This window comes from Chamaea fasciata, unplaced genomic scaffold (assembly GCF_029207755.1).
Source record: "Chamaea fasciata isolate MVZ Bird 193981 ecotype frontalis unplaced genomic scaffold, bChaFas1.0.hap1 SCAF_20, whole genome shotgun sequence".
NCBI classification, from domain to species: Eukaryota; Metazoa; Chordata; class Aves; order Passeriformes; family Sylviidae; genus Chamaea; species Chamaea fasciata.
The window spans coordinates 2,107,930-2,134,210 of NW_027094105.1; the positions used below are offsets into that span (position 1 = coordinate 2,107,930).

General features: G+C 53.3%; 1 protein-coding gene across 16 annotated transcripts in view; it reads left to right on the forward strand.

The window, feature by feature from the left end:
- EHMT1 (euchromatic histone lysine methyltransferase 1) overlaps positions 1-9,693 on the forward strand; it is a 119,744-nt gene extending 110,051 nt beyond the window's left edge. For 12 of the 16 annotated variants that reach the window (XM_066201462.1, XM_066201471.1, XM_066201466.1 and 9 more), the window contains 3 exons: positions 3,760-3,838; positions 5,899-6,128; positions 7,733-9,693. In XM_066201462.1, coding sequence (XP_066057559.1) covers positions 3,760-3,838; positions 5,899-6,128; positions 7,733-7,916 — 493 coding nt within the window. In that variant the 3' untranslated portion in view covers positions 7,917-9,693. The remainder of the gene's footprint in view (positions 1-3,759; positions 3,839-5,898; positions 6,129-7,732) is intronic. The other 4 variants (XM_066201464.1, XM_066201463.1, XM_066201467.1 and 1 more) reach the window with 1 other exon arrangement.
- The last annotated feature ends 16,588 nt before the right edge of the window (positions 9,694-26,281 follow it).

Below are 26,281 nucleotides of genomic sequence, written 5' to 3' on the forward strand. Positions count from 1 at the left end.
TCATTGCAATACTACAGTGACTGCAGACCTTCTAAATAAGGCTGGACTCATGTCCATTGTGGAAATAGGTGCTGGTGGTTTTTAGAGCTAGTTAGTGATGCGTTCTGGAATTGGGTGGGGGACTGAGGAAGATTATTGCAGTATTTAAAAGAAAAAATAAAGGAAAAGTGAATTCTGCAGTGAACTGGCCAAGTATTTCTTCTGTGTCAGGAGCTGCCAGCTGCTAAATCATTTTTTTAGAGATAAAGACAAAAGCTGCTGTCTGTGGGGAGTGTCTCAGGCCTGTCCTCATGCAGGGCTGTCCATAAGCACCAGAGGTCCCAGAGTGGTGGTGCCGTGCCCAGGAACAGGCCAGAGCCTGAGAGTGAACTGCTCCCAAGGGAGAAGGGCAGTGACTTCACCAAATCCTGCTGGGATGCAGCGCACAGGAGGAGCAGGCAGCCCAGGGAAGGTGTGATGAACACGGACATTGCGGAGCACGTGGGGATTATGGGGTGCAGATCCCACAGCCTGACTGCCCCCACCCCTGCCAGGAGCTGCTGGCACTGTTTCACTGCTGGATACTATCTTCATTAGCTAAATGAGCCGCTTACTAAACAGCTGAGCTAATTAATGTCATGCCCATGCACATTCCTCTGTCACACACTCATTTTCTCACTCACCAAATCCAAGTCCTCAGCTCCATGGGTCCTTCCTGCGGTTCTCTGTGAGCATCCCATAGACCTGATTCCTTCTTTTCCTCCTCTCTGGAAAGCAGCCCCAGTGCTGGCAGTGCTCAGGGCTGCCAGGACACAGCAGATCCCAGGATCAGCTCCTCTGGATGAGCATTTTGTGTTAAACATCTGGATTGGAGCCCTGGGTGGGCAGTTGCTTTGTCCAGTGGTTGCTATTCTTCTTTGGAAGGATGATTGTATTGGTTGTGGCCTTATCCTGTGACTCCTCACAGGCACCAGGAGAGGCTGAGGGAGCTGGGAAAGGGGCTGAGCCTGGAGAAAAGGAGGCTCAGGGGGGACCTTGTGGCTCTGCACAAATCCCTGCCAGGAGGGGACAGCCAGGGGGCTCGGGTTCTGCTCCCAGGGAATCAGTGAACAACAAGGGAGAATGGCCTCAGGTTGCACCAGGGGAGCTGCAGATCAGAGATATGGGAATGGCTTTTTGCTGAGGCACTGGAGTGAGTCACCACCTCTGGAAGTGACCAAAAGGCAGCTGGATGTGGCAGCTGGGGACGTGGTTCGGGGTGATCGTGGTGGTGCTGGGTTCACGACTGGACTCAGTGGTCCTGAAGGTCTCTCCCGACCCTGATCATTCTGTGACTCTCTAACTGCCTCCTGTCCCTTCAGCACAGCCCTGGAAGCAGCAGCTTGGTGAAGGGAGGTGTCACCCTTGGTGGCAGTGTCACCCTCCTGTCCCACGGGGCTCAGGCTCTGCAGCTCCCCAGGGCTGTGCTCCTGGGCAGGTTTCTCCCTGGCACTGGAATTTGGTGCTGTTCAGAAGCTGCTGTTGCTCACCCTGTGCTGCTGCTGCTGCTGCTGCTGTGGGTTGGCTTGAATCTGTTCTGTTCATGCTTGGTTGGTAGGTGGTGGAGCTGCTCCTTCTGCAAACAGCACAGCTGCTGTTGTTGGAGAGGCTGGGAATTAGTGGGATGCAGGAACCAGAAGATCTGGATGTGTTCCTTTTGCATCCATTTATGGTTTTGGAATGTTTGCTTTCTGTTCCAGTGGTGCTTTAGGGAGGTACCAGCTGCATCAAGCCAGGTGTTTCAGCCACACCTTCAGGCCTCCTGTCTCCCACATCCTGTGGAAAACACGGGAACCTGTGCCAGGGACTGCTCCTTGCTCTTCGTTTTTGCATGGAGTCCCCTCTGACCACAGAATCATTAAGGTTGGAAAGACCTCCAAGATGATCTGTTGCAGCCTCACTCAAGTCCAGGCTGTTTGATGGGTGGCCCTGTGAAGCTCTGGGATGGAGTTATTTGCCATCAGGGTGCTGAACATCCTGCTGGGGAGAACCACACTGCCTTGAGCACAGGAGTTCTTAAATGCAGGGATTCCTGCTGGCTTTTGGAAGGAACATGCACCCCTTGCACATCCTTCCCTAACTTTGGGCCTGGAAAATCAGGGACCTGTTTGTATCTGTGAACAGCCTTGGAAAGGAAATGGGTTACAGGAATAGGCTTTAAAGGAGCATTAAACCAACGAGTTTTATTTTGATTGTGGTATTTTATTTCATGGAATTATAAACCTACAGTGGCTGTCCCTGGGCACAGGACCTCTCTGGGCAGAATTACTCAGCTGTTCTCAGCTGTTGCTGCCTGCTGCACCTTTCCGCAGCGATTTTTCTCCCTCTCTGGCCACCTTTCTATGCTTTAGGTCTCCAAGGAGTGGGTGATTTCCAGTAGTGGAGCAGTGAGGGCAAACAGGAGGCTCCAAGTTGGGAACTACAGCCAAAAATCCCTGGTCACAGACCACAGGGATCCTCTCCAGGTTCATGTTTCCTGGCTCTGCTCCTCCCCAGCCTGGGAGTTAAATGCTGCCTTGAGCCCCAGGGGGGTTGGAGGCAGTTGTTTAACACTTGGAATATGCCTGAGGGCTGCAGGAATGCTGAGAGAGTGGCTGCTGGCCATGGAAGTTCTGTTGATGCTGCTAAGAATATTTATTCATGTGGTGAATCCTTTGCTTGGAATAATCCGTGTTTCATTGCAGGCTGGGAACACACACACCAAAATCACACAAACACAGACTGGTGTGGGTTGGGAGGGACCTTAAATCCCATCTCTGCCATGGGCAGGGGCACCTTCCACTATCCCACACTGCTCCAAACCCTGGCCTTGGGCACTGGAAATGTGCTGTGCTGCTGCTTCTTTCTCACATCCTCCCTCAGTCCCCCCACCCTGAGTCTCTTACTTTGATTAAGCAGCTCAGGGTGGGAAGTGTTGAACCTTGACAGTCCAAAACTATTTAAAATGGGGTTTGGGAGACAGAGGTGGGAACAGCAGTGCTGTGGGCACTCTGCAGCGAGGGGCTTTGCATCAAACCCAGACCTCTCTGGCTTTTGGGGTGCCTTTGGTCCTTCTCAGCAAGCCCAGGCCAAGCAGCACCTGCTTCATTGTCCTTGGAGGACCTGCCTGTCACCTGGTTTTCGACAGGGTGGCTGTAGCTGGGACCACAGCTCACATTTATTCTGGTTCAGGAGAGATTGATAAAGAAGCCCAGATCCTTCCAGGGGTCCTGCCAGGTTAGCTTAGACCTAATACTTTTAAACCAAAACTTCTGAGGTTGTGTAGCCTATAATTGCCTAAGATACCCTGGAAAATACATGAGGGGCAGACACAAGTGTTTTGTTTTGGGGTGTGAACAGCACGAGCACTGCAGTGGTTGTGGGACAACCTGAGTCTGACCAGGAGCTTCAGGAGACTTGGATTCACGTGTTGATCTTGGCCAGCAGAGAGATTTGCAAAAGGAAACTTAGTCCTCAGGAAAAAATAAATTTGTTTTTAATATTGAAGTGGTTTTAATATCATTAATGTAATTTTTAATATTATTTAAGTGTTGCTCTGAAGAGGTGGAGTTTGGAGCCAGTTTTTCCCAGCTGGAAGTTAACAAAGCTCTGTTTGGTGGCTTGGAGCTGGCCAGCACAGTGGCTATGGTTGCCCATTCTGTGGCTGGGCTGCATCCCTGTGTTTCTGTCCCCCCAAAAAGAGGTGTTTAAACCTGCTGTGCTCACAGGAGCCTCTCATTCCCGCCTGTCCTGTGCCCACAGGTACGTGGGGGAGCTGATCTCCGACTCCGAGGCCGATGTCCGTGAGGAGGACTCCTACCTCTTCGACCTGGACAACAAGGTACTGTGTCTGCTGGTGTCCAGCCAGACAAACCCGAGCTCCTCACTCCTCAGAAGAGCCCAGAGAATGTTTGTCTCCATCCTGATGTGCAGCAAGATCCTGCAGAGAGCACAATGGCCGTGCTTCAGTGGAAATGTGGTTGAAGTGAGAGGGCTGGTTAAAAGGGCAGCAGAACCAACATGTGCTGCCCACACCACTTTTGAGCAAGATGCTCTTCTGTCAAACCCCTTGGAGCATCCTGAGGTCAGTTGTCCAGGTTTTGGGACTCCCAGCCTGGCACCTGTGTGATTGGCAGCTCTGTGAGTTCTTCATAAAGTGATGATGAGCTGAAAGGTTTAAAAAAACCCCAACAAACCCTGTCTGCTCATAAAAGATCCATCAAACACCCTGGCAAGGGCTTGTTCTGCTGTTTGTTTCCCTGCACTGCTCTGTGAGAGCTCTCAGGGCAGAATTTTTGCTTTGCCAAGTACAATCTAAAAGTTTTAAGCACAGCTATGACTTCAGACTCGCCCAGGGAAAGGAGAAGTGAGAAAAGGTGAGCTGGGGACTCACAGGAGTGGGGTGGCTTCCAAGGAAGGCTGTAAAACACTCTGTGCCTTGTTTCTGTCTTCAGCTTGTGACAAAGAAGCTTTGCTTTATTTTTTGTCCTCTTCTTTTTTTAAAGCAACACACGTTTCAAGAGCTGAGAAAAGATAAATAATGAGTCTGGTGTGAAAAGAGGGGGTCAGACTGGAATTAAGAAGTTGGAAAGGACTTTAGCCTGGTTTATGAGCAAGAGCCCACCTGGGCCCTGCCCTGCCTCTTGCTTAGCCCTGCCTGGCAGCCCCGAGGGAGAACCTCTGCTGGCTCCTGGGAATCCCTCAGGGAAGCAGGAAGGGAGACCAAGGTGGAGCATCTGGAGAAAACCAGGCACCAAATCATTGGAGGATGGTTAAAGCTGCCCATCAGGCTGGGCAGAGAAGGGCAGGGCAGAGCCGGCAGGTCCTGTGTCCTCCAGAGTGAGGGGGCATTGCCAAGGATGTGAATCCCAACCCCTGGGGGGCCTCAAGGTCCTGGTGTGGCTCGAAGGAATGGCTTGAATGGCCTTGTGCTGTGGTGAGAGTGCTTGGGTTGTCATTTCTGTTGTCTGGGTTGTCGTTTCTGTTGCCTGGGTTTTCGTTTCTGTTGTCCCTGTCCCCTGAGCTGTCTCTCACAGCCCTGTGTGAGGTGCTCATGGAGTGTCCCAGGTCCTGCTGTGGGTGTGGCTGCTGTCATCCTGCCCCACCATGGCCTTTCTGTGGACGAACTTGAGGGAGTGAAATCCCTGATTTACGAAATCAGGGCTGGTGACACTGTGTGTGCTCAAGGCCCCTGAGGGGTGGTGCCTCCCCCAGTTCTGAGGATGTTTTCCTGGGCTCCTGCACCCCCGGGTGTGCCCTGGCACAGCTCATCCATTAACGATCCGAGGTGCTTGTCCAAAAGGGACTTGGAGCACCACTAATGGATCTTTTTGCTTTTGGCCTCTTTGCAACTGAAATTAGCTTCTGTAATTAAGGCCTCTGCTTTGCACAGTCATTCTCTGCTGGAATAAAAAAGCCCTGAGGGGGGGGTTCTTTTATTTTCAAGGAAAACAAAGTATTACTGCTCTCTGGGCTCTCTGGAAAGGGAATTTCTGTGTTCTCACTTTCACTCTTATCTGCAAAACCCTGTGTTTTCTCAAGGCTCTGGCTTTGTGTTTCCAAGCTGTCATGTTCAATTAGAGGACACAACAGATGCCTGTTCCCCTGTCCAGGGGCTGGTAAGGTGTCTGCCCTAAGCATCAATCCCATTGTGCCAAGCTGGTGCTTGGACTGGGAGAACTGGTGTGCCAGAGTGTTAAAAAGCAGCTCTTGGGGTGTGTGGGGTCAGAGTGCTGTGCAGTAAACTCTGTCTTCAGGGTACTGCTGAATATAAATAGAATCTAAAAGTCTGTGCGTGTGTTTTCAGTCCTCCCAAACCCACCGCCCTGCCCTGCCCTGGCTGTTCCTGGAGCTCTCCGGGGTGTGAATGGAGAGACCAGCAGCCCGATGCTTTATTTACAGCAGCAAAGCCCAACCCCAGCGCGCCCTAACGAGCCCTGCCCCGTCTCTCCCCAGGATGGAGAGGTTTACTGCATCGACGCGCGTTTCTACGGCAACATCAGCCGCTTCATCAACCACCTGTGCGAGCCCAACCTGATCCCGGTGCGCGTGTTCATGTCCCACCAGGACCTGCGCTTCCCCCGCATCGCCTTCTTCAGCACCCGCCACATAGAGGCCGGCGAGGAGATCGGGTATGTGACACCCTGCCAGCGGCCAGGGGACACTGCCAGCGGCCAGGGGACACTGCCAGTGACCAGGGGACACTGCCAGTGACCAGGGGACACTGACAGCAGCCAGGGGACACTGCCAGCGGCCAGGGGACACTGCCAGCGGCCAGGGGACACTGCCAGCGGCCAGGGGACACTGCCAGCGGCCAGGGGACATTGCCAGTGACCGGGGGACACTGCCAGCGGCCAGGGGACACTGCCAGTGACCAGGGGACGCTGCCAGCGGCCAGGGGACGCTGCCAGCGGCCAGGGGACGCTGCCAGCGGCCAGGGGACGCTGCCAGCGGCCAGGGGACACTGCCAGCGGCCAGGGGACATTGCCAGTGACCAGGGGACACTGCCAGCGGCCAGGGGACACTGCCAGTGACCAGGGGACACTGCCAGCGGCCAGGGGACACTGCCAGTGACCAGGGGACACTGCCAGCGGCCAGGGGACAGACAGCAGCCAGGGGACACTGCCAGCAGCCAGGGGACACTGCCAGCGGCCAGGGGACGCTGCCAGCGGCCAGGGGACACTGCCAGCGGCCAGGGGACATTGCCAGTGACCAGGGGACACTGCCAGCGGCCAGGGGACACTGCCAGTGACCAGGGGACACTGACAGCGGCCAGGGGACACTGCCAGTGACCAGGGGACACTGCCAGCGGCCAGGGGACAGACAGCAGCCAGGGGACACTGCCAGTGACCAGGGGACACTGACAGCAGCCAGGGGACACTGCCAGTGACCAGGGGACACTGACAGCAGCCAGGGGACACTGCCAGTGACCAGGGGACACTGCCAGCGGCCAGGGGACACTGCCAGTGACCAGGGGACACTGCCAGCAGCCAGGGGACGCTGCCAGCTCTGTGCTGCCCCCCAGATGGGTCACTCCATCCCTTTGCTCCAGGGGTTTGTCCCCAGGGTCCCCTCTGAAGTTTGCAAAGGCTCAGCCTGGCCGTGTCCACTCATAGCCCTGAGCCCCCTGCCCTGCAGCAGGGGAGGGGAGGGGGATTGTGCCCCTGTGCTCAGCTCAGACCCCGCCTGCAGAGCTGCCCCAGCCCTGGGCCCAGCATCAGAACGACTTGGAGCTGCTGGAGAGATCCAGAGAAAGCCACGAAGCTGCTCCCAGGGCTGGAGCCAGGCTGGGAGAGCTGGGGGCGCTCACCTGGAGAGGAGAAGCTCCAGGGAGAGCTCAGAGCCCCTGCCAGGGCCTAAAGGGGCTCCAGGAGAGCTGGAGAGGGACTAGGGACAAGGGATGGAGGGACAGAACAAAGGGAAATGGCTTCCCAGGGACAGAGGGCAGGGTTAGACTGTATTAGATAAAGGAAGAAATCTACAATGACGGCAGGCAGGCCCTGGCACAGGGTGCCCGCTGAAGCTGTGGCTGCCCCTGGATGCCTGGAGCTGTCCAAGGCCAGGCTGGATGGAGCTCTAATGGAAGGTGTCCCTGCCCAGGGAATGGGACGATCTTTGAGGTTGCTCCAACCCAAAACCACCCCGGGATTCTCTGGATCCGTGGCAGCGGCGAAGGGGAGCGAGCGGGACGCTGGCTCTGCCCTTCCCTGACCCCTCCCGTCTCTCTCTCTTGCAGCTTCGACTACGGGGACAGGTTCTGGGACATCAAAGGCAAATTCTTCAGCTGTCAGTGCGGTTCACCCAAGTGCAAACACTCGAGCTCGGCGCTGGCCCAGCGGCAGGCGAGCACCTCGGCCCAGGACACGCAGGAGAACGGGCTCCCCGACACCAGCTCCGCCACGGCCGCCGGCCCCTTCTGAGACTGACCCCCCCATCCCCAGAGAGTCACATCCCGTCTGAGGTTCCATCGAAAGAGAAAGAGGAGGAAAAAAAAAAAAGCTACACAAAACAACACAGAAAATTAAAAAAAACAAAAAAAAAAAAACAGGAAAGGAAAAAAAGAGAAAAAAAAAAAAAAGGAAAAAAAAACCCGCTCAAGGAAAGCCGAGGGTTTGTGACACTTAGGGCTGTGCCACCGACTGTTACTTGAGGAAGGAATGAAAGCAAATCCCGCCTCCGTGATGTTGTTCTCCCCTCCCTGCTCCTGGAAAGCTGCTGGGTTTCACAGCTGTGTGTGCAGGGGTGGCTGTTGCATTTTTATTTTTTTTTTGCCACCCGAGCTGTCCTGGCCTCCTCTGTGCACGATGTCAGAGGCAGGGAGAGCCTCCCGTCCTCGGAATGTCACTCATTGCCTGGATCCCTCCCGCCCACTCACCTCCAGTTCCCCCACAATAAACTCTGGATACTTGATGAGACTTCGTTTCTGGGAGGGAGCGGGAGGTGCTGGCTCTGGGTTTGCTTGGCACAGCCCCTGCCTGACACAGGCAGGTTGTGCTGGTTGGTTTTTTGTTGGTTTGGTTGGTTTTTTGGTTGGTTGGTTGGTTTTTTGGTTTTGTTTTTTTTTTTTCTTTTTGTTTTTTTTTTTTTTTTTCTATATGAATGAGTAATTCCTCCCCCATCTCGCAGGACGTTGTGGTGGGGCCCTACAAATACCCTCAGTTCTCTCCAAACGGCTTTTTTCTCAACTGATGAGAAGAATCCCAGGATCTTCCCAAGCCCTGCGATCCCTGGCTCTCTCCCTCCTGGATTTTCTCCGTTCAAACCAGCTCTGGTCCACACCCTGTTCCTGTCTCAGTGTTGAGTTCCTCCGTGAAGGAATTCCCCTCACCCCGTCCCACGAGTGGTTTTAGAGAGAGAAGGCTGAAGAGGATTTTACAAGACACTAATTCCTAAAGAAAACCAGTTCCCCCTTCCCCTTTTTTTAAAGATAAAGTGAACGAAATATATATTATAGAGGACCTGGACTGGCTGGGGTGGACAGACGTGTCACGGTGAGAAGATCCCAGATGCCACCAGCTCGTCTGTTCCCATCCCTTTGCTCCACGCTGGGCACCTTGGATTGATTTTTAAGCCACACGCTATGAGGTTTCAATGAACTGATTTATTTTTTACCATTATTGGAACATCGGGGACGAGCATTAAAAACATGGGAGAAAAAAAAAAAAAAACAAAAAAGCTTAAAAAAAAAATAAAAACCACAACAAAAAACAACAAAACCCACAAAAAAAACCAAAAAAACCAAAATGACAACAAAAAGAAACCACAAAACAAAACGGTGCTGATTCTGGTGTGATTTTTGCTCACCACGTGAATATAAACTTATCAATTGTATAAAAAGAACAAAGTGATTTTAGTATAAAAATGCAGGAAAAAAAAAACAAAACTTTTTTTAAATTGTTAGTATTGTAGTGTGAATAAATTTGCCATCACCTTTTGTGTGGTGGCTGGGCAGGTCATTATCTTAATTTTTTTTTTTTTTTTGCATATATCTTTAAATACTGTAATTAGTGCAGTAACAAGGTTTTTGTTTTTTTTTTTTTGTTCATCTCTTCTAGAACATTCATAATGCCATCATGTTTATTATTATTATTTTTTTCTGTTAATGTTTTTGACAGTTTTAAAGGAGCAGCCTTTTGGCTCTGATCATTTTCTTGTTCTGTTTTCAATGAAATCAATAAAAAAAAAAAAGAAAAAAAAAGTGCTTTAAAAGGAGTTTGGCTTTTTTTGGTCTGCTTTGGGGGAGGGATGGGCCAGAGTGGGGCTGAACTGCTCCTTGGTGGGCTTGAAAATGAAGAAAGCAACAAAAAACCCGCCCAGTCCTGCAAGGAAGAGCAGCCTGGTTGACTTCGCTGTTTATTCTGGGGTTTGGGGTTGTTTTTTAAAATTTTGTGTCATTAAAGGTTTGGGAGGCTGAATTGCAGCTGCTGGCTGGGCAGCACTGAGGTTTGGCGATCCTGGGATGTCTCCCCACCCCCTGCCGGGGGGGGAAATGAAATAAACTGAAATCAGGAATCCCAAGGAAGGAGGTGAGGGGGAGAATCTCCTTGGAGCAATCCCTGGGGATGTTCCCAGCGTGGAGCTCGGGGGGTTTGGCTGTGCCAGGGGCTGGGTTTGGGGGTCTGGGGGTGCCAGGGGTGGGTGGGGGCTGCTGTGACCGAGCAGAGCCCTCCCTGCACCAGGGGGAGAACAGCTCCGGGGCACTGCCAGCCAAAATCCCGTAAAAATATCCCTGAAGGGAGGAAAGGCCCTGCCTGGGGCCAGCCGCGGTGGGGGGACGTGGAGGGACCTCGTCACCCTCGCAGACTGGGCAGGCGGTGAATAAATTGTGCTGTCTGTAGGTTGGGTTGGGCTGGGCTGGTTTGGTGAGGAAATGATGGACTTTGCTGCTGGAATTGTGAAAGATTCCCCCTCCCCGAGCTGTGGGGACATGAGGGTCCTCAAAGACACCCCCGTCCCCTGACACGTAACCACGGGTTAATTACAGTAACACACCTCAGTACTGCATGATTAAACATCGTGGTTAAAAGAACGTGCTTTAATTGAAGGGGAGAAGTGGAAAACGCCCAGAGACATCTGATTTCTGGGCCTGACCTCCCCAAAGTCAGCGTTTCCCTGAGGTGGAGGGTGGGAAGCACACGAGGTTTTGGGGCGTCCTGGGTGGGACCTGTAGAAGTCACGCACAGCCCCCCTGACCCCAGCACCTCTGGGGGATTCCTTTGCTTTTCTGTGCAAATAACTGCACATTCAACAAACACAGGTTGCATCCCAGCGCTTTTCCAGCATGCAGGATGAGCTGGGAAAGGAATGGTTATTTTATCAGGCTTTTATTCAATGCCAGCAGGCCCCAGCTCAGGGACAGGAGAGGCCATCGCTGCCCCCTACTCCCACCCCAAACAATCTGGTGTGGATTTGAGGGGTGAGGAGCTGGGAAATGTAGACAAAGCCACCTCAGCCACTCTGCTGACCCCACTCAGCTGGTGGCAGTGGCTTGTTGGGACAGCTCGTTTGAAGGATTCACCCATTTTCATGTGAGTATTGTGCCCTGAGCTGCTCTGTGCTCAGCCTCGCTGCCCCAGGTGGCTGCAGCCCTGATTTTATTTTTGCTTGAGGGAGATTTCTCCCCTTTTAACACGTTGGCAGCACCTGCTGCAGGCTCTGGAGCAGCCAGGACCCCGCTTTGCTCGTGGCCCCAGACTTTGCTTTTCCTCCTCAGCCGCCTCCCCTCAGCTCTGCTGAAGATGCAGAGAGACCTTCAATCACACACTGGCTTTTTCCCGGGGATTTTGGCACTCTTTGGGATGTCCCCATGGTCCTGCAGCCGGCCCAGGGAGTGGCACCATGGCTGGATGCTGGATTTGGGTGCAGAGCCCAGGTGGGGTGTGAGGGGATCTCCCACAGCATTCCCCACTCATCCCTGGGGCTGGGGGAGTGTTCCAGGGCAAACCCCTCATTCCAGAGGGCTGGAGGAGAAGCCACTCTCCTTCCGTGCATGGGACATCCCTGCTCCTCTTCTCCATGGGACATTCCTGCTCTCCTTCTTCTCCATGGGACATCCCTGCTCTCCTTCTTCTCCATGGGACATCCCTGCTCCCTTTCCTTCTCCATGGGACATCCCTGCTCCTTTTCCTTCTGCCTCCAAACCCCCCGGTGGAGCTCAGGGACCCCCAGGCCAGGGTGGGTCCGTGCTGAGCTGCAGGATGGGCTGTGAGGGCCCTTTCTGGGGTTCTGCCCCACCCTGACAGTGCGGGGGGCACTGAGGGATGGGGTCACTCACTGCAGGAGTGGCAGCTGATGGTTTGGGGCGCCTTGTTGGGGTCAGGCTCCTCCAGGCATGGCTCCCTCCTCCCTGCACCCCACTAGAGCTGGAGGGGAGCAGCACACGGGGTCTGTCAGCTGCTCCCTGAGGGTCCCAGGGGTGGGACGTGGAGGGGTCAGACAAACCCCCTGCACACTGAGCTGAGGAGTTGTCCTGGCTCATCTCCCAGGGTGCTGATGGACACGGGGTGTTAGAAAAGCACCCAAAGGCTGCGTCCATCGTCCTGGGCTGACCCGGGCCAGCAAAGCCATCAAATTATCCTGGATACTGGAGCTAATCTGACTTCTCTTTATAGACTCCTTCCCTCTCTTTGTGCTGCCGTGACCTCCTCTGCCGAGGAGAAATGAGCGAGGCTGATGGTTATCCTGCAGCCCAGGTAAGAGTCATAAAATCTCTATAAAAGTGGAATTTCACCCCACGTCTCATTTCTGAGCCTTTGCCAGAGCTGGAAGAAATATTACTTTATCTCCCTGCTAGCACAGAATATTCCCTCGTCTGCTGAAGGAGCTCCCTTATCACCCTTTTAATTTCCTTTCTGGTGCTCCAAGCAGGATGAAAAGCCTCTGCTGCTGTCACTGGAGGCAGGGCAAGGCCTGTGAGAGAGACAACCAGCCTGAGGTTCAAGTTCAAGGCTGCAGGAGGGATGGCAGTGATGAGGGGACAGGAGCTGCTGCCAGGGGAGGTCAGGCTCAGCCTCCCTGGCCCTTCCCCAGGCCCACAAAAGGCCTGGATGCCCAGAAAAAGCAAATATTGCTGGGTGCTGCCAGTGGGGAAAAGGGCGCTTCTCCTGGGAAGGGCAGGTCCGACAAGCTCAGCCCCACACCTGAGTTTTTGCTCATCTCTGCCTTTTAGTCTCTGTTTAACCAGTGTGAGAGTCATTGGAGAGGGCTCAGCCCCTCAGGGCTGGCTTCAGGATCTGCTGGGGCTCCCTCTTTGCTGGTGACACTGGGGACACCCCAAGGTCCTGCCGGAGGCTCCTGTGTGCCGTGGGAGGGGACAGCACCTGGCCAGGAATGGCACCTGGGTCACCTCTGCTCTCCCTGCAGCACCAGGGGGACCAGCAGCCCCCACAGCAAGGAAATATCCCCGGGCCCGGGAAGTTTTTCATCCAGGAGCGCTCTCCAGCCCTCTGGGGTGGCTGGGGGGGTGGAAGGAAGGAGGTTCAGGCACGGGGAGTGTGTTACACCCTGAGCACCAGCACAGGTGGGGTTGTGAAGCAGCTCCTCTCCCTCCGTGCCCTGCAGGTTTGCAGGGAGGTGGGACCAAGGTCCCCGACCTGCACTGGGGGGTTCTGCCCCAGGGCTGCCGGTGAAGCCCCCAGAGCCTGGTGTAGAGCTGGGACTAAATTGCCCATCACACAGTGTCCCAGCTGCCCTGGTGGGAGCAGGGCCTGGCAAAGCCAGGCTTTGTTTGAACACTGGCAGCTCTGCACTCTAACAAGGATGACAAGAGATTACATTAGAAAGGGCTGGTGTTTAACAGGGATCCATTTGCCAGCTTTGCTGGCTGCGGGGTCTGTGACTCTGCAGGAATAGTCGGTGCTGGGCATGCGGAGCCTCCCTGCCCCGCTGAGAGGGGTTTGCAAAAGCCACGAAACCCCTCTGAGCCCAGCAGAGCCCCTGGGATGAGCCGAGGGCCAGGAGGTGGCAGGGAACAGTGGGCATGGCAAAGGTTCCATTCTGCATTTGGGGCGTGTTTTTCCTTCCCCAAGGAAAGGGGGGGCAGGGGAAGTGCCTTGACTCTCTTTCCAGACCAATTTACCCCATTTCCAGCCCCTCTTCCAGGCCATAAACGCCCAGCGCTGGGGGCTGGGGCCTGACCTGGGCTCTGCTGTGTGAACGAAGGCTTGGGGAGATGCTCTGTAACCAGACAAGCTGGAGCAGAGGTGAAATGAGGGTTTGCGGTGTTGATCAGCTGGAAAACAAAGCGATTTTGGGGCTGGAATTTTTTCCCTTCTGGGGGTTTGCTTTATGCTCTGTGCTCATCCCTTGGGAGCCAAGGGAATGTGGAGCCCACTGCGAGGAGGATGGAAAGCACCTGGATATGGAGAGCTTCCCCTCTGGAGGAGCCTCCATCTGTGTGCTCAGAATGAGGCTGATTTAAATGGTGATTTATTTGTCTGCAACGTGCAATAAGCTCGGGGAAAAAAAAAAAAAAAAAAGACAACAAAACAACAAACCCTCAGCAATCGTGGTTTGAAAAGCAAGAAATCATTGAGGTTTTTCTCCCTCCTTTCAGAAAATACAGCGGCAATGAAACAGCAGTGATGGGTGAATAATAAAATCCTTCTGTGGAGCTCACTTGTGCTAGATAAAGTATAAAGCCCCACTGATGCAGGGCTCAGGGTGAGCAGAAAATATTCCACCTGAGCAGCAGCAATTAGTGCACTTGGCTTTGCCTTTGTTGTGCTCTGTAAATACAATTCTGAGCAGCAAATAAGCAGATAAGCTTTACCCAGACATAATAAGACAAATATCCTTTTCTCCTGCCTCTGCCGGGAAGAGAATTTCTCTCTGGTTGTGCAGCTGTTGGGGGAAAATAGCCGGAATAAATTGCTTGGGAGTTTGTGAGCAGCAAACACGGCCTGCGCCATTAGCAAAGTGACTTTATACGTGAATAAAAGGGGACCGGGGAGAATATTCTCATTTATATCGTGCAAACCCCTTTGACACGGGTTCGAGCTGGAAGAAGTTGAGGCCCTTGTGTGGCGTTGTGTTCTCCTGCTGCAGGGAGCTGCTTTCCTGCCCCGGTGCAGATCCCCGGGGCTGTTGAGGGGAGCAGGACGAGGCAGAACCCGCGGGATGCTGCAGCTGCTGTCAGGGGGACAAGGAGCAGGAGCCGATGGCTCCGCCCGCAGGGCTTTGATGCGCAGCCCAGCGCCCCACCCGTGCCCGGGGATGGGGAGGAAACGCCGAAATTATTATGTATTTTAGTGGGGGGGAAAAAACGAATTCAGGCAGTTTTGTGCTGCTGCAGGCTGTGCCTGAGCGCTCCCCGCCTTTAATTTTGGGTGTAAATGCTCCGCTTGGACTCAAATGGTGTTAAATGGTGTTAAACACACGGATGTGCCCTGCCCTGCCCCGGGGCTGGCTGAGCTCGGTGGTGGATCGGCAATTCCCTCCCTGCCTCCTCACTCACTCCCAGGAAGGTTTGGGATGTTTCAAGTGTTCTTAGAGAGCTCTAATGAGTGCCCTGTATCCTCCTCCCCACCCTCTACACAGTTCTCAGCAGCTGGGAGATCTCTCTCTTCCTCAGTTTCACTAGAGAAATATAAATATAAATATAAATATGAATATAAATGTAAATGTAAATGTAAATGTAAATGTAAATGTAAATATAAATATAAATATAAATATAAATATAAATATAATTATAAATATAAATATAAATATATTCCCCACGGGTTGTGTGATACTTTGGGCTTCTGGCTTTGAGGCCCTCACCAAATCATTAACAATTAATGAGGTGCTGGGTCCTGGACGTGCTTGGGAGAGGAGAACTTCCCTGTCACCCATGGAGACAGTCGAAAATCAGGGATTTGGGAGGCAAATTTGGGAAGATACAGGAGGAAGTAAAGACCAAGCCTGGTTTAATATTAGTTTGTGAGAGGACCAAGGTGCTGCTGTTGTAAAACTACCCTGAAAAACATCCTCGATTGTTTCAACAGATACATTTTTTTTAATGGAAATGCTATTGTACTGAGGGAAAAGAACACCAGATGACCTGGGAACATTCCATCCTTGTGTCTCTGTGCAGTGAATCTGCTGCTGAAGGTGCTGCTAAACCCAGGGGCTGGCTGTGCCTTAGGGCTCTGGGATGGAGCTGGGATGGAGCTGGGATGATCAACGACCTCCCATGTGCTGTGCTGGGCCCTCCTGCAGCACAGACCCCCCAGTTCAGCTCTCCTGGAGCAGGGTCCCCAGAAGTATTGTCGGAGGTGAGCCATCACATGTTTGTGAGTGGAAACATCCCCCGAGGGACAAATCCACCATGGTTTGGGTGGTGGCTGCAGCTCAGGGTCTACTGGCCTAAGAAAAATCAGCTTTTCCCAGTCCTTTGCAAGGCTTCCATAATTCCTCCCAAATTCTGTGCACAAAAGAAGCCAGACTAGGGCTGTGTGGGTTGGTTAAGCCTCGGGAGGCTCAGGCTGGAGATGAGGGAAAGGTTCTTCCCCCAGAGGGTGCTGGGCACTGCCCAGGCTCCCCAGGGAATGGGCACGGCCCCGAGGCTGCCAGAGCTCCAGGAGCCTTTGGACAGCGCTCCAGGGATGCCCAGGGTGGGATTGTTGGGGGGTCTGGGCAGGGACAGGGGCTGGATTTGATGATCCTGGTGTGTCCCTTCCAGCTCAGGATGCTCTGTGGTTCTGTCAGCACAGATTTTCCTGGATTTGCAGTGGGAAGGGAGGTGCAGCTGCCCAGGGAGCTCCTGGTGCTGATCCTTCCCCAGCTGTGCTCCCTGAGTGATCCCATCACATCCCGCAGCCCTGGGCTGAAGGAAACTCCCCCTGCCATTCCTGCCTCCTGCTGGGCAGAGGGTGGGGACACAAAAGGGGTCCCTGGGAGCCCCCTGGGAGGGTCCACCAGCCACACCCCAAGTGAAACATTTCCCCAATGTTTTGCTCATATTGGACTCTGTTAAAGGAATTCAATTTAGAGAACATCACGCCAGGCAGAGGAGGAGGAGAAGGGCAAAACATTATGGCCAAATAATTCCAATTAACCATTCCAGACCTTTCTGGCTAATTCAGTTGGAGTAAGTGTTGCCTGGTGTAGGGATCTGCAGGGCTGAGATCCTCCTGCAGCTCCAGGGAATGTCTGGGATGCTGAGGGCTGGACAGGACCTGAGGGGAGGCTGGTTTGATGTTACTGAGCTTTACTTCATGAAACAGAACAGAGAAGGAAGAATCTGGACTGTGGAGCAGAGCTCGGGTCCCTCTCCTGCAGCCGGTCCTCACTGCTACTTCCCTTGGAATATGCAACGATTTCCAGGCTAATTCCTACATCAGTGTAAACATCAAAGCAGTGCCTGGAACGCGGCAGATGAGCCAGCCCAGCTCTGCTGTGGAAAAACATCCCAGATGCCGATGTGAAGCTTTACCAGAAGGCTGGAGACCAGCCCTGTGTTTTAAAGCCAGAATTCGTGGTAGAGAAACTTCATTTCACTCTTCAGGTTATTGATTATTCTGCTTTGACTTTCTAAGTAGTAGGTTTTCTGGTATTGAGGCCAACAAGAGTCAGGCTCTTTGCTTTCTCTAGCTGCATTTCAGGGCAATTCCCACATTTGGTTGACAGGAATATTTACTCATCATTGAGTGCTAAACGTTCCTGAGATTTCAGCTCAAAAACCAAAGGAAGCTCAAACACGTGGAGGTTTGGAGGCGCTTTGCAGCCCTGAGCAGCCTGACGGGGTTTTACCTTCCCCAGATCTCTGCCAGAATCACAGGATATCCTGAGCTGCGAGGGACCCACAAGGATCATCGAAGTCCAGCTCCTGGCCCTGCACAGAGCAGCCCCACAAATCCATCCTGAGCTTCTAAACCACTTATCATCCTTTCACTCCCCTCCTGTGACATCTCAAAAAAAAACTGACTGTGAAGACTCAAAAATTGTTGTGGGGATTTTTTTTTTTCCTCCCCCAAATGTTTGACCAGCTCCCCGTGCCTCTTGCCTGAAAACACCTTCCCTCTGGTTGTTTCCCTTCCTGGTTGGAAATCTTAATTTGGATTGTGAATTTTTCAGGTCACAGCCCCTGTGTCTGTATAAGTTCATGAGGTTTATGGTCACTGATTCAAAACCTCTGAAGTAGACTCCCAAATCTTTGGGTGTCTTTGGTTTTGAGCATCGTGGAAAACACTGCTTTTCCGCTTGATTTATCATCTTCTCCTCTTTTCCATTTTTCTGTGTTTTCATTCCCTAATTTGATATTTTTCTCTCCCCTCTCCCTTCTGAGGTTTCTCCCCCTCTCTGGGTCTGTGGGGGGAAAACACAAAAATCTCGGATTTTCTCTCAGCAGCAAAGGCAGCTCCCACCCAGGGTGACCCAGCCCTGAGCTGCTCAGGCTCTGCTGGGGCTCAGGGCTTAAAAACAAATTGTTGCTACTGTTTAACAACCAAAAAAGATCAACAAATGCCATTAGCTTGGGGGTTTCGCTGCTCTGAGACCTCCAGAACTTGGGTTTCTTCAGGGGTTGTGCAGAGGCTTTTTTTCCTCCTTCTCTTTGCAAAGTAGCTGAGCTCTTGATGTTGGTTCGTGAATCTTTGCTCTGCTGGAGAGATGCAGGTCTGGAAGTTGTCAAGGAGCCTCTTTTATGAGCACTTGAAAGCAAAAAAAATATAAAGAAATGGGTGCTTGAAGAGTAGATGGGACTAATGAAGCTTTTTTATCTTGGCAATTTGTGTGTACACAGAGTGGGGGCAAGGGGAATCCTACAGAGTGTTGCAAACCCATGTAGGGCAAGGCAGTTAATAGGATGAAAATGAAATCAATATCCAGGGCTTAATTAAGAAGCTGTTTTTATTCACAGCCCAGGAAAAAACACCCCTATCCCAGCCCCCCCAGATCAGAGGTGCCAAACGCTGCTGGATTGCAGCCTCACATGGGCTGTGTCCTGCAGGTCCCTGACAGCCCAGGGGCCTTGGCAAAGGTTATTTTTGGCTGTTCCTTCAGGAAATAACAAGAGGAGAAGGCAACAAGGGAAGAAATGAGGATGCAGCCCGTTGGTCCTCCAGCTATGGCTTCACACTGAAAGACAGTAAATTTAGCTGGATATAGGAAAAAAAATCCTTCCCTGGGAGGGTGGGCAGGCCCTGGCACAGGGTGCCCAGAGCAGCTGTGGCTGCCCCTGGATCCCTGGCAGTGTCCCAGGCCAGGCTGGAAATTGGGGCTTGGAGCAGCCTGGGACACTGGAGGTGTCCCTGCCCATGGCAGGGCTGGGATGAGATGAAGTTTAAGGTCCCTTCACCCCAGAACACTCTGGGATTCTATGATCCCACGATATTCGGGGTCAGTCCCAACCCCCAATGACTTTCTGAGCAGGGAGAGGACTTGCAGAGCCCCAAGGTGGGATGAGAAGGAACAACACGGGGAAAGTTCTGAGCTCTTTTGCTTTTATGCCACTTGCAGAGCGAGCCTGATGTGTTTATTTCTCACTGAAGTAAGAAATGCAGCTGTTCCCAAGAACTAATCCTTTCATAAACCATCTGAAATAGGAACAGTACAGACCCACTAAAGAGAAATATTCTAAACAGTGGCTGGGCTGCTCAGATATTGGGTGTTGCTGAATGTTTCAGGACGAGAGCAAGCAACAAATTTCTGATGACAATACTGATTTGTTGTTGTTGTTCTGGTTACCTATAAAATGAACAAGACACTTGGAAATGCTCAGAACTGGAGGGATGAGGACCACTGGCAGTGTGAACATGGGCTGGACCCAGTGTTTGCAGGGAAGGCTGCTGGAGCTGGGAGTAAATGGAAGAGCAGAGCTGCTCACAAATACCCTGCTGGGCTGTCCCTCCACCCCAGAGGAGGGTGACACCTCAGAGTGGGCAGAATGGTCACGTTCCTCTCAGATTTCCTTTTCCCAGGCAGTGCAAATCAGTCTCAGGGACGTTTGCTGGTTTATATGGGATTGGTTTCCCTGGTGACTGCCCCAGTTTGTGCCCTTTGCTGCTGCTGGGATTCAATCCACGCTGCTCCCAGCTCTCCCTGCTTTTGGGAATCACCATTCCTGCAAGGTGAGCTGCTCCCTGGGTGGGTTTTGGACAGAAGAATCAGCCAGTGTGGCACTGGCTGCCTGTTCCACGCTGTTCCCTTTTCCTGCCCTGCTTGTGCTGTGCTCAATGGGGTTCATCTGGGCTGTGTTCCCCCAAACCCCTGCCTGAGGGGCTCTTCGGGAGCAGGGAGTGATCCTGGCAGCTTTGGGAGCAAATGGAACAAGGGGATTTTCCCTTTGTTCCCACTCAGCTCAGCCCCCCAAACAAGGGCGACTTGTCAGGGGTGTTTGGAGGACGCTGCCACGACCTTGCTGCCTGTGCAGGAGGTGACACCAGCTTTGCTCAGCTCCCCAAATCCTGCTCCAGCAGGAGCTCTGAGCTCTGTCCCTGTTGCTCTAAATTGCAAAGGCCTCACTCTGCTCTCACCAAACCCCTCTGGTGATGGACTGACCGCTGCTCCTGGTGGTTGTGGCCTCCACTCCTCACTGGACAAATGACCAGCAGGGTGGTGGCAGTGCTGGGAGCTGAGCTGCCCACCCTGGCACAAATTCTCATCTCCATTCCACCCAAGTGATGATCCCTCTGATTCTCAGGCTCCAGGAGAGGATGTCAGGCAGATTTTGAAATCCCTGTTCCCTGGCAGGGAAGCTGTCCCTCCCCTGAAGGCTGGGGAGCTGTAATTACTGTGTTTAACTGGCAGAGATGCCAGTGCTGCAAATCCTGGCTGTACATCTGGATTTCTCCAAGGAACAGCAACACCAACACTGACAGGAGCAGGTGGGGGGGAGGAGGGAGAGGCAAAAAACCAACCTGAGGAGAGGAGCAGCCCTGGCTGCATCCAAAGCTCACTGAAGGAACATTCGATCTGACGATCACTGAGGTTTCTTGGATCTTCAAGAAAACATCAGACACTGCATGAAAGGCAGAATGAAAGTGCCTGTGCTGGATGGGCCCTGCCCAGCCCACCCTCCCCAGCTGGGCCAGGAGCACCAGCTTTCCCTGGATTTCCCAGTTTTCTTCCTCCAGGAAAAGTCCAAGTCCTGCAGCAGATTGAGCTGGGGTAACTGCCAAGGAGAGAGGCAGATGCTGTGGGGTTTGGAATTTTTTTGGTTCAGACCACAATAGAGTTTTTTGTTATATTAAGACGGTGGAGAATTTCCGTGATCACAGAAAAACCAAGCGATGGCAGCGGAGTAATAATCTAATGGAATTTGCTTTGTAATATAAATCATAATGCAAGCACGGGCTTGAGTTGAACCTTTAGAAATGCACGTGACCTCCCTTTGGAATCCCACAGGTTTTCTGAATTACATTCACTCTGTCTTGTGAAAATCTGCAGTCAGATGTAAAAAGCCTTGCAGCTCCAGGGCTTGGGCGCCTCTTGCTGAGGTGCTTGTGGGAATCCCACAGGGCTACAAACACTTCTTGAAACTTTGCCTCGATTTTTAAAGGTGGAAATGCTCTAGGGACACTGGCAGTGTGTTTGTGTTCCAGAAGCTGGCAGTGGGTTTAGAGCTTGTGAAAAGCTGCCAGATCCCTTCAAGGCCCCTCTCTGACCACTGGGCTCCACTTGCTGCCAAAGCTGAGACAAGAAAATGGCCTTCCTGGTCATAAATCTGCTTTGCTTTGCTTTATTTATTGTTTTTAACCCCCGTTCTTGCCAGTTCTTGTGCTGCGAAATTGTCAGCTGCCGTCTCTTCCTTTAATTTCCCATTTTCTGGCATTGCTGGGCCTCTCCTGCAGCACTCCCTGGGAAAAGCTTGCTCAGCTCTGCTGCATTTGGGCACTTTTTCCCTCCTTTTGGGGCCAGCCTGTGCAGTTGAGGCACAGGCAGCTGTACCCAGCGAGGTTGGAAGCATCAACTCTTCAGCCATCTGAAGAAATAAATGTTTGGTGGCGGCGTGTGCTCTGTTTGCTGATTAAAATGATTTTCTCGGCAATAGAAGCTCTCAGTGTCTCCTCTGATGTGAGGAGGAATAATTAAGTCCTCTCGGTAATGCAGATAAATAATGCCTTTGGAGAGTCCTGAGTGCATCATAAATCTGCAGCCGTGTGTTCCTGAGGTGCCACCTCCTCGTGTCCTGCTCTGGTCACCTGCTGGCCCCTATTGCCACCTGTGGTGGCACTGCCTGAGGGCTCTGGTGGTCCCCGGTGTCCCCAGGGCAGGCGTGGCCCCTGGCAGGGTTTTATGGAAGCTGTTCCTGGGGATTTGGGGCTCTCCCTCCTCCGAGGAGCCCTGTCATGGGGAGAAGAGCTGCCAGCCCCCCGTCAGTTCTGGGGGGAAACCTGGCCCGGCCTGACAGAGGCCAGGGCCATGAACACATAAATACTCATTTACTATGTATAGTTTAATACATAGATGAGTATCTATTAATAGTATATTCATTAATAAATAGCAACATTTCAGGCTTTTGCTTTAGTTTTGTTGTTGTTTGAACTTCAGGAGCCCATGTACTGGGTGTGAGGGGAGAGAGAAGTGCCTAACAAAGAGATTATCAGGGGGAAACTGGGGGAAATTTGAAGAAAGGTTCAACTTTACCACCAAGTGCCCAGCAGGACAGGGCTGTGCATGCTGAACTGTTTCCATCACGCTTATTTCTTGAATCTCAATTTATTTGCTCTCTGCTCCAGACTGTTCTCAGAGGATTTTCCGTGTCAGAGGAGGTGACGGTGCCTCTGTTTCAAAGCTTCAGGAGCTCATACAGGGTGCCTGGTGTTGGAAGGGAGCTGCCTCATCCCTGACTGTGGCTGGCTGTGAGTGTGCGATGGGTTCCCCCGGCGTGGGGAAGGCTTGGGCGGTTCCAGGCACGAACAGAGGTGGAGGTTTAGAGAGGGAGGAAAAATTTCTGCTGGAGACTTGGGTGGAGATGTTCAGGTGTCCCCCCTGCCCAGCTGCTCCCGAAATTCGGGGTCCTGTCAAGACTTGAAGGCACGAAGTTCCCACCAGGATTTTTTCTGAGGGCTGAGGAGGAGCTCAGGGTGGGCAGCGGTGCCTCTCCCGGGGCCGGGGGAACGGGCAGAAAGGGAGCAAATCCCTCTCTAGACACCCGAAGGAGCCGCGTGTGGCCGTGCCGAGGGTGGCGGGGCTGTCACAGCTCCTCCATCCAGCGCTGGTGCCGAGGCCGGGTCCTGCTCCCCACGGCGCCGCAGCCGTGCTGGCCGCGGAGATGTCCCCGGGGCCCCGAGGATCCGCTGTCCCCGGCGGGGGGGACACCTCCCCCGGCGATTTCCCTTGCAAATAATTAACCTTTCAAAGTCCAAGACAGAAAGCTCCCTCGCTGACGAGGCCGCCCTGCTGGGTGCCAGGGCTTGCGCTGGCGGGTGAGCGCGGGGACAGCCGCAGGCGACAGTCGGGGTGACACCGAGGGAAAGCCACCCCCGGCCGTGGCTGTGGGTGGGTGGCACCCCCAGCCCTTGCCCCGCGTGGGGTGAGCGGAGTTTCAGTTCTGCCCGAGCCGGAGCAGAGGGCGCTGGAGCCCCAGAAAACTCCCGAGGATGCGGCGAGCGGCTCCGGAGCCACCCGGCCCCGCCGCTCCTGCGGCTCCCGGGGCTGCGGAGCGGATTGTGCGGGATGCCGGAGCTCCTGGAGGCTGGGCAGGGATGGGCAGAGCTCCCCTCGCCAGGGCTGGCGCTCAGGGTGGTCCTTGTCGCAGGAGTGCCCGTCTCGGCAGCCTGGGGCCGGGCAGGGCACAGGGGGAAGTGATGATTTTCCTCCGAGGAATTTTCCCGTCCCTACCCCAGCAGCCCCGCGCAGACCGAGGAGCCCAGACCCTCGCTGGGTTTCTGTCCCTCGGCCCCAGCTCAGGGCAGCGTGTGTTACTGGCCCTCCGCGGGACCTCTTGGGTTTCCAGAATCTTTTCCTTGGCATCCTGAAAGGGAAAAGCACCTTAAATTGCCGGTGATCACCTGCTAATGTATTTGGGATCGACACTAATTAGCACGCTCTTAGCCCCTTCCTGCCGGCTCTTTAACTCGTGTAACATCCTCACATTGTTTATTTCCCACTTTAATGCGGAATTCCTGGTCCATTGACAGTTCCCCCCCGCCCCCCGTTCCGGCACCCTGGGAGGTGATTTTCGGGCTTTTTCACCTTTGTGTTCGGCTGTGCTCTGCTTCCTCCCGATATCTCGGTAAGACAATAGGAAATGGTCTCAAGTTGCTCCGGGGGAAGTTTAGATTGGATGCGAGGGAAAATTGCTTCTCTCGAAGGATGTCAAGGACTGGCACAGGCTGCCCGGGGCGGTGGTGAAGTCACCAACCCAGGAGGGATTTAAAAGTCCCGTGGATGTGACACTTGGGGACGTGGTGGCCTTGGCAGTGCTGGCTGAACGATTGGACTCGGCGACTTTACAGGCGTTTTCCAACCTAAAAATCCCGTGATTCTATTTCCTGAGGAGCTCTGACTCCTTCACGCCCTCGGCTCCACGGCCCTGCTCGGGCTGGGGCTCCGCAGGTGTCCCCGGGGCTGCAGCGGCTGCGGCGAGGGGCAGCGGGAGCTCAGCAGAGCCGGGGCAGGTCCCTCCGTCCCCGGGGCTGTGCTCTGTCCCTGTCCGGTGGGAGACGGCTCCCGGCAGCGAGCTCGGCGCGCCCCGAGGGGTTTTACTGACTCGTAATCCCGATCTTCTGGCAGCGGCGAGAGCGAGCAGCTCCCCTGCCCCCCCTTCCTTCCCGTCTGTGCAGGGGGGATCAGTTTAAGGGATTAACTCCTCCGGCCCCTCAGCCTCTCCTCCCTGAGCCGTGTGAGCCGACGGAGGGAGAGTGATAGAGACTCCGTGTGACCACAAGAGATTAATTAAACAGTAAGCCCTAATTACTGAGGCTAAGGCTGACCGACTTACTGTGTCTGTAAAATAGCTGAATACTTAATTTAGACGGGAATGTGGACATAACTTTCACCATTAGCTGAACAAACAAGGAGCACCCGAGCTAAACGGATCGGCTGCCTGATGGATGTGGGGCTTCAACCGGGCAGCCTTGGGCGCCCTCCGCTTCCTCCTGGATTCTGGGTAAGGGGGAGCTGCTTTCTAAAGCACGAACCTGCCCCCAGCCTGGGGAATTCCCTGCCTGTCAGCGTTATTCAGCTTTCAGGCTGCTTCTCAAAGTCGTTGTTTGCATTTCACTGCAGGTTTGGAAAAAAAACTGATGGGGGAGAGATTGAAAGGCGTAAAAAGCAAACCCAAACCCCAACTCCCAGTGCAAGGCAGTGGAAGTAGGGCAGCCAGCTCCTGCTCCTGCCTCTCAGCATCTTCCTTAATAACAATAACAGATTCTAGGAAGTGAGAGTTAATCTGTAGCTGCAGAGCTTTTTATTGCCTTTCTCCCTTTCTGCGTGCATTAACCTTTCAGATTTAGAAGGCTGTGCAACGGGCATTGCTTTTCTTCTTTTTTTTTAAAATTCCTATTATCTGTGCTTGCTGCACGGCTCCTGATCCAGCCCCAGACAGAGTGACAGCCTTTCCCCCATTAACTGCAGCTCATTGAGCGCTCCATCAGACCTTGAATTGGTGTCTTAGGTGGACTGGAGGTCCCGAGAGGGTTTGAAGGCTCGCTGAGCTGGGCACTCCGCAGAGGAGGAGAGAACATCCCAGGATCACGGAACGGCTGAAACAGGGAAAACACCGGCAGAGGAATCTTGATGCCTGTTTTGAGATGGGGGAATTGGGGATTTGAAGGTGGGAGGTGTGTCTCAGGAGTGTTAAAAGTGCTCGTGTCAAAGCCTTGGGGACCCCCCAGGGTTCGTGGCTCTGGTTTCAGCACTTGGCCAGCAAACCTCAGCTCGGTAAGAGCACAAACACATTGGCCACATCAACTCCTGCACCTGCGGGGTTTGCCAAAAGGGCAGAAGTTGCCCCTGCCCCGGCATTGTTCCTCTGTATGTCACGTGTGAGTGAAGGCATCTGCAACTCCATCCAGGAAAAGTTAATTAAATACCCAATTTTTAAAGCGTCTTGCCCACATTTTTGCATGCATGCCCCATTTTGGTTCTGCCACAATCAACTGAAGACACCATACAGAAAACTTATCCTCGTTTTCTGCCATCTGACCACGTGGCACTAAACCCTCTTCCCTTTCCCAGTTAAAAAGGCCAAAACCTACTTGAAAATGGGAACATTGGGGATGGATTCAAAGCTAATCCAGGGAACATTTCCCTGGGATGTTTTCCTGCATGGTGATGTGCGAGGTGGGTGCCACCACCCTGGCTCAAGCTGCGCCTGCATTTCCAAAGGATTCGGGAGGAAGATGAACTCTCACTGAGTGCAGCTGCAGAAATTGGTGCTGCCATTGCTCCGGGTTGTTCTCTGCTCCATGGTGATGCCTTCTGGGGGCTGGGCTTGCCCAGGCAGCTGTTTTCAGCTGCTCCAGAGCAAAGGCTCTTTTCTTAGTACAGGAAAGCACCGTAGAGGTTCTCTGCTCCCCCCCCATGCCCTCGCTCAGGTGTGTGGCATAAACCAGAGCCTGATCACTGGTGTTACAAACACATTTTGGCCACATTTGTGCAGCTGCTGGGGGCAGAAACCCACGTGGCAGCTGCAGGGCTCTATTTGCTCCCTTAATTCCATGGCAACACCTGTCCTCCAGCTGACGAAGGAGAAGGCTTTGAAGTGTGGTGCTCTCTCTGTGTGCTCTTCAGTCCCCAAGTTCTTCCAAACTTCAGAGAACTTTGGGAGTCTGGGCTCTCCCGCATTTTGTCTTCGGGAATTTCATCCCAAAACGTGGCAGCTGTGAGCACAGAGCTGTTTCCCTGGCTGTTCATTTCT